Below are 14,218 nucleotides of genomic sequence, written 5' to 3' on the forward strand. Positions count from 1 at the left end.
GTCAGAGTGGTTAAGCACTGGAATAAACTGCCTAGGGAGGTTGTAGAATCTCCATCATTGGAGATTTTTAAGAGCAGGTTAGACAAACCTTTCAGGAATGATCTAGAATGATAATACTGTACTTAGTCGTGCCATGAATGCAGGGGACTGGACTAGATGACCTCTTGAGGTCCTTTCCAGTTCTGTGATTCAAATCAGTGATTTAAATAATTTTAATTTAAATTAATCCATTCTGACTGTGGTGGTATTGATCTTTGTAGTTTGCAACTAATGAGACACCCCTATTGCAGTGTATTTTAGAAAAGTAGCAGAAATGAAAATTACTTGAATTAAAACAACTCGCTTGTATCATAATGTTGACTTCAATGAGAATTACAGATCCCCCAGAACTGCAGAATGTGGCCCTTTGTCTGTTGTGTTCTCAGTTACTATGCTTACATACATAGCATTCTCTATCTTTGCCAACAAATTTATTCCTAATTTACTGGAATCAGCTGTGCAAGATTATACCAGAGACTAATGCAAGACTTATCAATACAGCATCGTTTCTATCATGAAACTTCTGTATCCTGGGCATCCATTGGGCCTAAAAATGGGTCCGAGAGAATAATTTGATGCAGAATTGGGCTTTTCTAATATTATGCATTGGGTATTTAGGTACTCTCATTAAAATACATAGATCGATAGAGATTCTTTGTTAAGACTGCACATGTACCTCCTTTACTGCACTGTACCAGCAGGCAATGTGGGACACCTGTCACGTCAAAGCCAAAAAAGTGCTTTCTGCCTACTTTAACAGAGTGTGTGTCTAGTGAGAGGAAAGTCCCGGGGAGGTAGAAAACTAAGTTGAGGGGCTGCTGGAAAAGTAAAATATTTTACACCTCCCTTGGGGAAAAAAAGAAAACAGGATGAAGGGAAGCCATTTTACATTTCCCCAGGGATTTTAAAACATAATCCAGTTGGCTGAACTTTGGTATGTTGTCATATTTTAACTAATAAGTAAAAACTTTTTTTGTATTTTTCAGATTAAACAAGTTTAAATAAAACCAAATAGTAGAGTGAGCAAGAACAGTTCGTATCATCATAGGATTCATCAGACAATATGCTGGCATAAGCATGTAAACATAAAGAGAAAATTGAAAAAAATCACATGCTTTATAACAAAAACTATTAGCATTAAGCTTAGAAAACACAAACTTGGATTGATTTGGCATTCAATAGGTACAAAATGAGCGCAATTTACATGCAAATGGAGCAAGAGAATGTAGCAGTAAAGGCAGCCAAGGAGGAGATGTAAGATAAATCAGCTCTGCACTTCAATTTACCCCTGTACCATGCCCTGAATTCTGATGGTAAAATGAGTCTCTGTGCAGAAGACCAGCACAAGGCCTTTCCACCACTTTTATCTCACTTCAGCCTAAGGGCCTTAGGCTGGCCCTCTGCAGAAGGGTGAATTTCACCCTCCACAAATACAAAATCAGTGTAAAGCTTATTACTTTGCTACTTACCTTGCCATTTTCTGACTAATTTTATACCCGTATTACATTATTATGTACATCACTGCTGAATTTTGGCCCTAGTGCCCAATTTTGCTCTTATTGAAATCAGTAGCATAACTCCCATTGACTTCCAGAGCAGCAATGTTGGTCCCATGGTTTTGCTATCAGATCTGTACTTTAACATTCCACATTTTAGAAACTCAGCTTTACAGAAAACAACGGTGTTCAAACACAGTAATCACTGTGCATCTAGTTGAAGTTAAATTGTAATAATTAGGTCATATATTTGTGGCATGTTGCAGATGCCTGTCTTGGGTATTTATTTATTTAAAAAAAAAGCAGTGACATTTTAAAGTGGGTATAAGGAGACAATAGACAGTTTTATGATGTATTACAAATGTGACCTCCCATTTTGTCATCCTATGATCTGATAGCAGTCTGTGGTGGTGTTCAGTAACTTCAATAAAAGGGCAGCTGGGCACTGCTGTGAAGATACAATGCAACAATTCTTCATGTGCTGTTACTGGTCACATAAAAAAAATGGATTAAAATTTCTCCCCATAATGTGTATTAGACATGCTGTTGTCTCTTGTCTTATAAGAGTTGATAGTAGAGTAATGCAGTTTGCTCTGCAATGCTTCATATGTTTTATTTACAAATTGGAGAAACTCTTTGGATTTATCCTGCTATAAATGAGATCAGAATCTGACTTGTATGATTATAAATCAGATTTAAAGAATTTCAAAAATTACTTTCTTGGGTGAAAGAAGTTAAGCTGATTTTAAAAACAGAGTTCAAATTCTACTTAGTTGTATTGGTGTAAATCTAGAATAATTCCATTAACTTCAGTAGAGTTACTCAGGATTTATGTTTGTGTAGCTGGAGCAGAATTTGTGATGAGGATCCTAATTATTTGGGTATTTTTGGCAAAATTATGAACTTGTCATCTGAATTACCATTTCATTTTATTTTTGAGAATGATAGGAATTTTGTTTATATTTTCAGATATCCTGGTTGATTGTTTTGTTATGCAGGCTTGGGATGTTTTGGGTGGGTGGTTGTCTTAATTTTATGTGTGTTTTAAACTTGTTAAAGAGCCTGGAGGTTAGGATAGGTGATTTTAATATATTTTAGGTGTCAGTAGAACACAAATTTTCAGGGTTCGTAAAATGTGACTGATTTTATTTTTTTATCCCTGACTCCTACCCAAAATGGATGATATCTGTCTGTTTCTGTGTCTGCATAACTTTATCATCTTTTATAAAGTGTCTATCACCATAGCATCTGGATGCTGTGTGAGGATTACAGAAAAATGGCATGATGTCTCCAGAGAGGCAGCTGTTCTCTGTCTTACTCTTGGGTTAGCCACTGAGCTCCTATTTACCACCAGGTGTGTTTAATAATGCTCTAGCTATGGAGGAGTAGCACTGTGAGCTTCCCTTTTCCACCTGCATTGTCTGGTGGTTTCTGTTTGCAACTCTCTGACCCCTTGTGTCATGATTTGGCAATGTGAGTCTATTCATACTGAAAGAGAAACAAAGTATTATGAAGAAATTTGGCATTTCCTTCATTGAGTGTCTTTATGAACATGGTAAAATACAGTGCAAGTAATTGCCCTCTGATTTGCTGAGCTAATGAGTATAACAGTTATCCAGTAGTTTCTATTTAATATCTTATGCTTTGTGGAGTGTTAAGCTGGTGATGAGGTAGCCATTTTTATATTGTATCAAACAGAATTTCTAAAACTGATAATCCACATTCTTCGCTTCCTTTTTGTCTGGACATGGGCATTAATATAATCAGAAGTCCATTTATCCATCAATAACAATGTACTTAAAATATAAGTGAAATCATTTCTTAAATTGTGATAGTCTTCCAGTGGTCAGACTGATTGCTATGAAGAAATGAAAATCTATGTTGATGTAAAGGATTTTAGATGGAAGCGGAAGAAGATTTGTGTATCAGAGTGGTCCAGTGTGGCCATTAGTTGTGGAGTTCCATTTACTTTGTCATTAAACCTCCAGTTTGAAGAATATTGTGCATGCTTAGCAAGTGTTAAATCTTCTGGATTTCTCTTTGAAATTAAAAGGTCAAAGGTCTATTTTTTCAAAGGCCATGTACATTGGCTAAACTGGACAGTCTCTATGCAAAGAATAAATGGACACAAATCAGATATCGAGAACTGTAACATTTAAAAACCAGTAGGAGAGCACGTCAATCTCCCTGGACACTTAGTGGCAATTCTTCAACTAAAAAACTTCAGAAACAGACTTCAATGAGAAATTGCAGAACTGGAATTAATTTACAAACGGGACACCATCAAATTAGGCCTGAATAAAGACTGGGAGTGGATGGGTCACTACAAAAAGTAATGTTCCCTCTGCTGATACTCTCACATTGTTATCAACTGTTGGAAATGGCTGATGTCCACCTTGATTGCATTGACCTCATTAGTACTACAAAAGTAATTTCCCCTCTCTTGATATTCACCCCTTCTTGTCAACTGTTGAGACTAGGCCACTTCCACCTTAATTGAATTGGCCTTGTTAGCACTAACCCCCCCACTTGGTAAGGCAACCTCCCATCTTTGTGTGTGTGTGTGTGTGTGTGTGTGTGTGTGTGTTCATACTGCTTACTGTATTTTTCGCTCCATTAATCTGACGAAGTGGGTTTTAGCCCACGAAAGCTTATGCCCATATACATTTGTTAGTCTCTAAGGTGCCACAAGGACCCCTTGTTATTGTTGCTGATACAGAATAACAGGGCTGCCACTCTGAAACCTGTAGTAAAAAGGACTTTGAGAAAAGAAATACTCTTTCTTTTGTTCTCATTCTTGCATATTTAGGATGAGATTTTCAGAAGCACCACAGGGACTTGTGCTCCTAAATACCTTTGGTACTTTTGACAGTCTCTCCTTTAACAAATACTGGATTGGAATGAGTTAATAAATTATGTATGCAGGCCTTTATCTTCAGCTTTGATTTGCATTCCAAATTCAGAAACATTCTTTACCACATCTGCCCTCACCTTCTGCAACCTCCTCATACATCATTATGTTTGGGGCAGCTGTCTTAATCCTTTCAACTCACTCTTCTAGCTGTTTCACTACTCATTGTGATCCTTTCCCTTGTTAGCCAATGGCACTTTTTTTCTTTCAGCTCCACTTAGCAGGTTCTGTTGAAATGTTATTGGCAAAAATGCTATTAAAGATTCTAGACTGCATTTTCTAAATATGTGATATTTTTATTTGGGTTGTATAAGAATCACCTCAGCACTGTACACACTAGCAGGTTATTGCTGTTGTTGGAATAGTTTTAAATACAGTTGTTGATTATGAATAAGGTTGCAAGTCTGTCAAGGAAGGCACAGATTCTGTGACTTTCCAGGACCTCCGTAACTTCTGCAGTGGCCGGTGCGGCTGGCGCAGGGGCTGCCTGAGCAACTTGGGTGGCTTCCTGGAAGTGTGACATGTCCCTTGGCTCCTAGGTGGAGACATGGCTGGGGATGCCACATGCTGCCTCCGCCTCGAGTGCCTGTTCCGCAGCTCCCATTGGTTGTGCCGTGCCCCACTCCCAAGCGCCCAAGATTTAGTCAGGGGTATATAATATAAGTAATGGACAGGTCACGGGCTGTAAATTTTTGTTTACTGTCCATGACTCTTACTAAAAATACTGTGACTGAAACCTAGCCTTAATTATAAAACAATTTTTGGGATACTGTGGCAAATTAATAAAATCTGAGTCCAGAGGCAAAATGCAACTAAAATATTTAGTCATGAAGATTTGTTTTTATATTATAAAATATTTGTTACTGTAAATCCTCATGCCATCTTTCTGAGAGAAGGAAAAAATCTCTCCTAAAACCAACCAAAATGTAAACAAATAAATGTAAAAACAAATATAAACAGACTTTTCATAAGGGATAATATTTTTATTCTCTTTGTATAGTGCTTAGCATGTGTCCTGATCTATGACTGGGATTCCTGTGTGCTATAGTAATACAGATAATAAACAATAACATAATATTTGATTCCTCTGGTATCAAACTTTCTTCAGCTATGTAAAGTTCAAGAGGAGATGTACCACCGAAGAACACATTTATTAAAGAACATGACAATATGGAAAACATGTTGAGGTTACATAAAATATTCTAATTCCGACTTAACACTCACGTCATGCACATGTACCATTAATTGAAAAATTCTCAGTGACTAGCACCCAAACAATCTTAATTCCACCCTACCTTCGTTTTTAAATATTTTAAGGACCAATCCAACTTTCATGAAAGTCCCAAGTAGTCTTTCCTTTGACTTAAATGGGTATTCACCCAGGGCATTGCATATTTTTTTTAACATAAATTTGGATAATTGAATATACTTGTGTATTTATTATTTGTTATGTGGTATCAGATTTGATGGTTTGTTGTGACCTAAACTGTTCCAATTTTAATATAGTGGACATAATGTTATAATCTGGTATCAGTTATGTTTAGTCTATGTTTAAAGAATAACTTTATCTCTAATGATATTAGCGGTATATACAATTATTATGCTCAGTAAGAAGATGTAGTTTGACTGACTGTGATTAAATTCTACAATGGGGGCTGTAAGAAGTTACCTTTTAGATAGATATTTGAATTATATTAAGGTTGTTTTGAATTGTTTAGTGCAATAAACTTTAATTTAAATTGAATTGTTTTCAAAAGTAGTTGGTGAAGCTCATTGAAGTGAGGGATGGGCTGTAACATGATATGAGTTTTATAATAGATTCTTTGCTGAATAGACTGCAAGACGGATTGGGAAAATAGGAGCACCATCCTTGGGTGAAACACAACAGTTCAAATAAAAATTAGAGGTTTAATGCTAAAAGTACATGTTAAGAGACTAGAGAAGAACTGGAGCTGACCAAAAATAGCCAGTATCGCAGAGAAAGAAACAGCTTTAAAATTCTGCAAAAAGAAGCCTCTGTTTGCCTGTTGATGTTTGTTGGTTAAATAGGATTGAAATATTCTGGTTTAAGTGGGCTAATGAAAGAGATTACCTACACAGACCACTAGCTCTCCCACAGCTGGAGATTTGTTATAGGAAGTTTATTGCATCAGGATTAGCACAACTTTCATTAATCATTTCTTTTTCTCACATAAATTAATTGTTATGGTTAAGCAGGTGTTAGGCTGATGCTGGCTTTGAAAAGCTGTCTGTCATTACTAACTAATATAACTAGACATATTGAAAGATCTATTGAGACAGGAAGGAAGAAAAATGCAGAGATTATGATATACATTTGTCTGAAATTTGAGAACAATGTGATTGTTTAAAAAGCCCTGCTTTTTCGTTTAGATGGAAATTACTCCACCAACTTTACTACACATGGCATGAATCTTATTTCAAAAGGGGAAAGAACTGTTTTCTATTTTAGAAGAGACAGTGTTTTGTTTTTGTCATGGTATAATTCCCCACTCTGAACCTTAGCCTCCAAGAGGCGGGGTACCAGCATGAATTCCTCTAAGCTCAATTACCAGCTTAGAACCTGTAGCGCTGCCACCAACCAGGAATTTCAGTGCCTGGTACACTCTGGTCCGTCCCCCCCCCCAACCTTGCCCGGGGACACCCAAGACCCAGACCCTCTGGATCTTAACACAAGGAAAGTAAACCCTTTCCCCCACCGTTGCCTCTCCCAGACTTCCCCTCCTTGGGTTACCCTGGAAGATCGCTGTGATTCAAACTCCTTGAATCTTAAAACAGAGAGGAAAATCCACCTTCCCCCCCCCGTCCTTCTCTTTCCCCCTCCCAGACTCTCCCTGAGAGAGAAAGTAATCCTAACACAGAGAGAAAATTAACCTTTCTCTCCCCCTTCCCTCCTTTCTCCCCACCAATTCCCTGGTGGATCCAGACCCAGTCCTCTGGGGTCTCACCAGAATAAAAAAAAATCAGGTTCTTAAACAAGAAAAGCTTTTAATTAAAGAGAGAAAAACAGTAAAAATTATCTTTTTGTAAATTTAAGATGGAATATGTTACAGGGTCTTTCAGTTATAGACACTGAGAATACCCTCCCAGCCTAAGTAAACAAGTACAAATTAAAATCTTTTCAGCCAAATACACATTTGCAAATAAAGAAAATAAACATAAGCCTAACTCGCCTTATCATCTAGTGCTTACTATTTTGGATCTATAAGAACCTGTATCAGGGAGATTGGAGAGAAACCTGGTTGCACGTCTGGTCACTCTCAGAACCCAGAGAGAACAAAAACCAGAATCTAACAGCACACACACAAACTTCCCTCCCTCAAGATTTGAAAGTATCCTGTCCCCTGATTGGTCCTCTGGTCAAGTGACAGCCTAGCTCACTGATCTTGTTAACCTTTTACAGGGAAAAGAGAGATGAAGTACTTCTGTTCTATTAACTCTTATATCTGTTTATGACAGTTTTAAAAAGCAAACTACTTTGACAGAAACTATACAAAACTATGTCCTCCACCAAAAATAGGGAAAATTTCTACTTGCTGATGGTTCAGAAAATCACAGCAAGGAAAAAAACTCAATGATCTTACGTGATAGGTAGGATAATGTAACTATACATTTTGTTGCTTTACGTCATTGTTTTACAATGCTGATATTGATATTTATTATTACTCAATTTTTGTTTTTGTTCTTTTAAGGCCAAATTCTGGACTTATGTGTCTGTAAGGGATGCAGTATAACAGTGGCTCTCAACCTTTCCGGACTACTGCACCCCTTTTAGGATTCTGATTTGTGTACCTCCAAGTGTCACATCAATTGACAGTTACATGCTTACAAAATCAGACATAAAATCCCTGAAAAATAGCTTACTTTCTCATTTTTACCATTATAATTATAAAAAAAAGTTGACTGGAATATAATATTATTATGCGTACATTTCAGTGTATAGTATATAGAGCAGTATAAAAAAGTCATTGTATGAAATTTTGTTTGTACTGACTTCACTAGAGCTTTTTATGTATCCTATTGTAAAACTAAGCAAATATCTAGATGAGCTGGTGGCCCCTGGAAGACATCTGCGTACTGCCATTGTACATGTTCCCAGGGTTGAGCCCACTGCAGTATATTCTTACTGCCACCTGTACTGGTCCTTCTTTCACCAGGCTGACTGATCCTGATGTATAAGTAGGTGCAGTTTGGGATAGACGGGAGTGGAGTGATGGACATCAGCTTTGTTTTTAGAGGTTGGAGTTGGGCAGCCACCTCTCAGAGGCTTTGTATCCCACAAGATTTGCAGATACTTGAGTCTGTTATGGCTGCAGAACAGCTGGGGCCAGGATTTGCAGGGTTTGGTTATTTGTTTTCCAAGATGGTATAGATGCATGCAGTTTAAATTTTAGGGAAACAATATGGTCTAGTAGATTGAGCATGAAGGTGAGAATGTGGAGTTCCCCGAGTTATAATCCTGACAGATCTAAATAATCATTTTCATAATGCTAAGAGGCTGGGTTTTGGAGACTGACCTTCTCTGTCCTCTAGTTCTTTCTCAAGTGCTCTGTAACTTGTGCCATGTTTGTTCATGAGGGTATTACAGTACTTAGCTCTGAGGGAGGTTTTGCTGCAGTCTGTGACATATGCTTTGAATGCCGTTAAGGATTAATTATTGCTGTGCTTTTGCTTCAAGGAAAGCTATTTTCTTGGTGGTGTTGCTAGCTAGAGCTAGGACCACCTGTATGTATGTGGTGTGGTTTTTTTTTTTTTACTATGGCATATGGATGTAAGGCGTTTTAGTCTCCGCTTTAGTGAAAGGAAATAGGTGACTCATTTAACCTTTCTGTTCCTCGTTTTATTGCTCTGTGAAATGAGTGGAACAATTCCCAATAGTGCATTGAATATTTCTGAAGAGAATCTGGTTCGTTGTGTCAATTGTCAAGTTATACACCTCTACCTCGATATAACGTGACCCGATATAACACGAATTCGGATATAACGTGGTAAAGCAGTGCTCCGTGGGGGGGGGGTGCATGCCGGTGGATCAAAGCAAGTTTGATATAACGTGGTTTCACCTATAATGCGGTAAGATTTTTTTTGGCTCCCGAGGACAGCGTTATACCAAGGTAGAGATGGATAACTTGCACCAATTTGATGTTTAATGGGTGTGCAAATGTGTCCAATTTACACATTGAAAGGTGGAAAGCTGGGGAATGAAGCAGAAAGCTACTAACAGGAGGGTATATAATAAAAGTAGCCTCCCACAGTTTATCTTATCTTCTGTTCTTTGTTCATCAGCCTTCTGCCCGTCGTCATGTAAGCATGCACCTTTAATGTCAAATCAGTGTGAGTTACACATCTTTACCACATATACAGTTTATATCACTGCTGAATTTTGCCCATTTTGTTTTTAACCATAAGCTTTAATTCTGTCTTTGGGAAACTCCATAATGTTGCCATTGTACTTTCGGGGAGGGTTTGTTGTTTCCATAATGCTTTGCTTCACCAGTACTTTTTAAAATGTCTTTTTTTCTTAGCTCACTGTTCGCCACCATGCCAAAATGGAGGGATGTGTCTGCGACCTCAGCTTTGTGTGTGTAAACCAGGGACGAAAGGTAACTCCTGTGAGGATACTGCCATGCAAGATACTTCTTCCACTGGAGGTCAGGGCCCTGTGGCTCCACCATGGCCAATTCCTCAGCAGGCTGCTCAGCAGACGTTCTCTCAGAAGGTACAGGTTCCACAGAAAGTCAGCCCGGTGGCTCAGATGATGTTCACTCTCAAACAGAAGTCCCCCGTTGGATTACCTCAGCAACTGCAATCACGGTAAGTTCCCCCCGCCCCACCTTCTTTCTTTCTTTTAAAATATATTAGATTTAAGGAGAGGCATAATTTTAAAACAAAATATTATTCCTTTTAACTCTCTCCGCAAAGCTGCGAGACTGTTTATTAGCTTGGAGATCTTTTCAAAGTTGTTGTGTAAAAGTATTTTTTTTTTTTAACCTCATTAAGTAGATCCACTGTGCCTTTTATAACATATGGGGCAAATCCATTCAATGTACTGGAGAAGTGCCATTGAAGTCAGTGTGCCTGATTCTATTCTCACTATGATTTTTACACTGATGTAACTGTTGATATTAAAAGTAAACTCCATTGATTTACACCTGTGTAAGATGAAAATAAGGCCCAAAATGTCACGACTGTTTGAGTTTAATTGAGAACAGAATCCAGCATGGTAGGACTACACACGAACGAGGGGAGTAAAATTTTACCTTTACATTGTGCTCTGGTGGTTCTTGGCTTTTTCATTTATGATATGTCTTAATGGCTAGAAAAGTTTATTGCTTTTTCATGGTAAGTTTCACCCATCTGTCAGGATGGTTACTTCAACCTGTTTGGAACTTGAGGGCAGAACCAGTCACTGGCAACAGGGGAATTTTCCCCTCCTGAAGTTCCCTCCAGTTTTTTCTGCCTCCACAGTGGCTGAGGGAAATGCCAACATTTGTTTACAATATTTAGATTAACAATTTGGCTCAATAATGTAGCTGTCTAATTCTGTGCTGTGTCCCAGAGCTGCATTTACCTTTTGGGGAGATTTATTCCTCCACTCTGCTTCCCCTCTCAGGCATGGTGCCCCTGTAGGTTTCAGAGAGAACTCTGATCAGAGAAAACCCAGAGACAAAAGGCATGCTCTGTGTCTTCTGCCTGGTGTCTGATGCTTCTTGGGAAGGTGTAAGAGAGGGATAAGGATTTCCTGTCACACCTAAAAGATTGCTGCTGCTGCTATGAGTCGTCATGCCCTAATGTCCAGATTATTATTTCCATCTTCTGTTTATTCTGCCATGCCTTGTCACTGCCTCTATCTCTTCCTCCAGCAGTTGTCTAAGGAATGAGGAGAAGGACAGCATCCCAGATGTGGAAGAACTGGCAGGCAGTAAGGGGCCTCTTGGCCACTGTAAAAGGGATGTGTCTGCCCTGACCTCCCTATCACGGATTCTCAGGAATAATCCAGAGATTTATGCTCAATAACAGCCCCCCTTTTTGAGGATTTATTTATTAACCTAAAATAAATTGAAGTTCAAATATCTTCTGCCCTAGTCTCCCACAGGGCATAGCCCTCTCCCCCAGAATTCTGTCGAATTCCTCTAGGTTTCTCAAAATAAAGTGTCTGTCTACTCACTGCAGTCTCCCACTGGGCATAGCCCCTCCTCCTTAAGGTCTATCTGGCTCCAAGCCTTTCTGCTAGGCACAGTTATCGGCCCTTCCCAGGTTCTGCTCAGTCTCTCCCTATGAGGTTAGGGGGTTGCCCAGGCCCCTTTCTTGGGGCTGTGTTTACTGGACTCTCAGGTCATTCCTCCGGCAGCTTCCAAAGCTCCTTTCTTCCTGAGTCTTAGCAGCAGAAGCAACTCTCCTTTCTCATCTCTTACCTTCTTAAGGTATGAGAGGTCCATGGGTAGCTCCTCCCCTGCTGCTTTGTCTCCCTTTATAAGGCCCAGGTGCCTTCCATTAAGCCCAGTTGGGCAGCAGATACTCATAGGTGCACTGGACCCTGCTTCCTCTTAAAGGGGCCAGTCACCCTTTGACAAACACTGTTTGTTTCTTTCTGCTCTGGCCTCCATTTTATAAAGGCAAAAGATTCCTTAGTGTGCGCCAGTTAAAACTTAACCTGGTATCACTACTGAAGATAAATGTGTCTATTGTCCCTGGTCATCTTGGACTCTGTGTTTCTAACTAGGGGAGATTTTTTAACTGAAAGAGTGGCAGGCTCACTATACAGGCCCTTCACATGTCTCAGCCCCCTCCTTTGGGCATAAAAACTCTCAGGGGGCATGAGACTAACAAAAATAGTCATCCAATACCTTAAGTACCTCCATGTGCTTTCACAAGCAACACTAATATGGGTGGACAGTATTACAAGTGTGGTCCCTCTCAAACTAAAAATCACCTGGTTAAGGGCTTCTTTAGGGGGAGAGTGGGATTCGACTTGTTTCATGTAGTTATATGAGGCTTTGGTCCTTGGGATCAGATGCTCAGATAAATCAGTTCTTTGAGTGCTTGCTCATGTCGATTCTAAGTAGGCATGTGCGTGCTGTGTGCACAGTTGCCGGAAGGTTTTTACTCTAGTGGTATCCATTGGGTTGGCTGTGGAACCCCCTGGAGTCATCCCTTCAAGGCAGTGTATATATGTCTCTGCTGCCTCTTAAGTTTCTTCTTACTGCCAGTGACAGTCGTTGGAGCTGAGCCTCTCTCTCTTGCTTTGGCAAGTGTTTCCCCAAATATCTCTCCTTTTGTCAGCCTGTAAATGGTTAGTGTTAGTTACAGTAGTTAGTTAGCATTGGGGTCATGCCCCAGTTCCTTCCCCTCCTGGGGTTCGGTGCATGCCTTGATCCCAAGGCTTTAAACTGTGTGGAATCTGCCACCAGCCCATGCCAAGGGATGACCCCCATGACTCCTGCCTAAAGTGTCTGGCGAAGACATCAGATTGCTGCAAGATCTGCAAAAGCTTCTGCCTGATGCTGTTGGAGACTCCTGCTAGAGAGTGCCAGATGGAGGAGATGGAGCTCCCTTCCACCTCGGATGCATTTCAGGCAGTCACGGACCTGACTGCCATGATGGCACCACAGTCCTCCGCCAGGTGGGACAAACCTCTGGCACTGCAAGGCACAGCGCCATCCAGAGATAAGCCTGCGATGATGAGGCACTGCTCACTGTCCCCATGGCACCATTCCCTGGCACCATTCTGCTCGGCACCACTGTGGTCTCTGCCTCTGAGTCCGATAAAACTGGGACTCAGAGCACAGAGTCCTATTACTCCAGGCGCAGCTGGCACCAATCAGAGTGGTGCTGCCATAGACAAGAGGCGGGGATAGTGCCATGGCCAGTGCAGTGGCAAGGGCCTTCGCAATGACCTTTCTGGATCCTGCGGGCATATCATCAAGCCCAGCGCACTTATTCCACCAGCTCCCAATCAATAGTTTTGGAAGGGCATGCCCCTTTACCGCCCCGGAACCATCCCCAATCACAAGGCACTGAGACGACTTCAGACCCTGGCACAGAGCCATGTCTAGGTCCCAACTCCAGGACCAAGGCCGCTGCTGGTGCCGAACAGAGCAGCACCGGACAGGATGATTCCAGAGAGACAGGAGGGACCCCGTTCTGCCTAGGACATCTTTGTCATCCTCATCTGACAAAGTGGTGTCTGGTGGTCTTCCTCTGGGCCACCTCCCATTGATAATAGAGCACATCAGGAGCTGTTATGCAGGGTGGCTCATAACATAGGGCTTCAGGCTGAGGGGGTGGTCAGATCAGTGGACCCCAGGGTCGATATCTTAATCCCCAAGAGGCCCCACAGGGTGGCATTACCCCTCATAAAAACCATTCAAACCACCACAAAAACCTTGTGGCAAATTTCTGCTTCCATTCCCCCTACAACTAACGGGGTGGAGAGGAAGTATTTCGTCCCTTCTAAAGGATTTGCACATCTATTCACTCATCCACAGCCTGAGTTACTGGTTGTAGCTGCTGCAAATGAGAAAGAAAGATGGGGGCAGCAGGGCCCAACTCTGAAATCGAAAGACTCAAGGAAGCTGGACCTCTTTAGCAGGAAGGTGTATTCCACTAGGGGGGGATCCAGCTTCGGATTGCTAACCAGCAAATTATCCTCAGTAGACGTAACTTTAATTCATGGAATACTATGATGAAATTTGAAGAGTTAATCCACACAGATTCTAGAGCGCAGTTTGCAACTGTGATGGAGGAGGGCAAGGCA

General features: G+C 40.6%; 1 protein-coding gene across 6 annotated transcripts in view; it reads left to right on the plus strand.

Annotated features, from left to right (window-relative positions):
- Nucleotides 1-14,218, plus strand: part of LTBP1 (latent transforming growth factor beta binding protein 1) — a 364,113-nt gene that overhangs the window by 19,806 nt on the left and 330,089 nt on the right. For all 6 annotated transcript variants that reach the window (XM_030557132.1, XM_030557134.1, XM_030557133.1 and 3 more), the window contains exon 3: nucleotides 9,987-10,275. In XM_030557132.1, coding sequence (XP_030412992.1) covers nucleotides 9,987-10,275 — 289 coding nt within the window. The remainder of the gene's footprint in view (nucleotides 1-9,986; nucleotides 10,276-14,218) is intronic.

Source organism: Gopherus evgoodei, chromosome 3 (assembly GCF_007399415.2).
Source record: "Gopherus evgoodei ecotype Sinaloan lineage chromosome 3, rGopEvg1_v1.p, whole genome shotgun sequence".
Lineage (NCBI taxonomy): Eukaryota > Metazoa > Chordata > Testudines > Testudinidae > Gopherus > Gopherus evgoodei.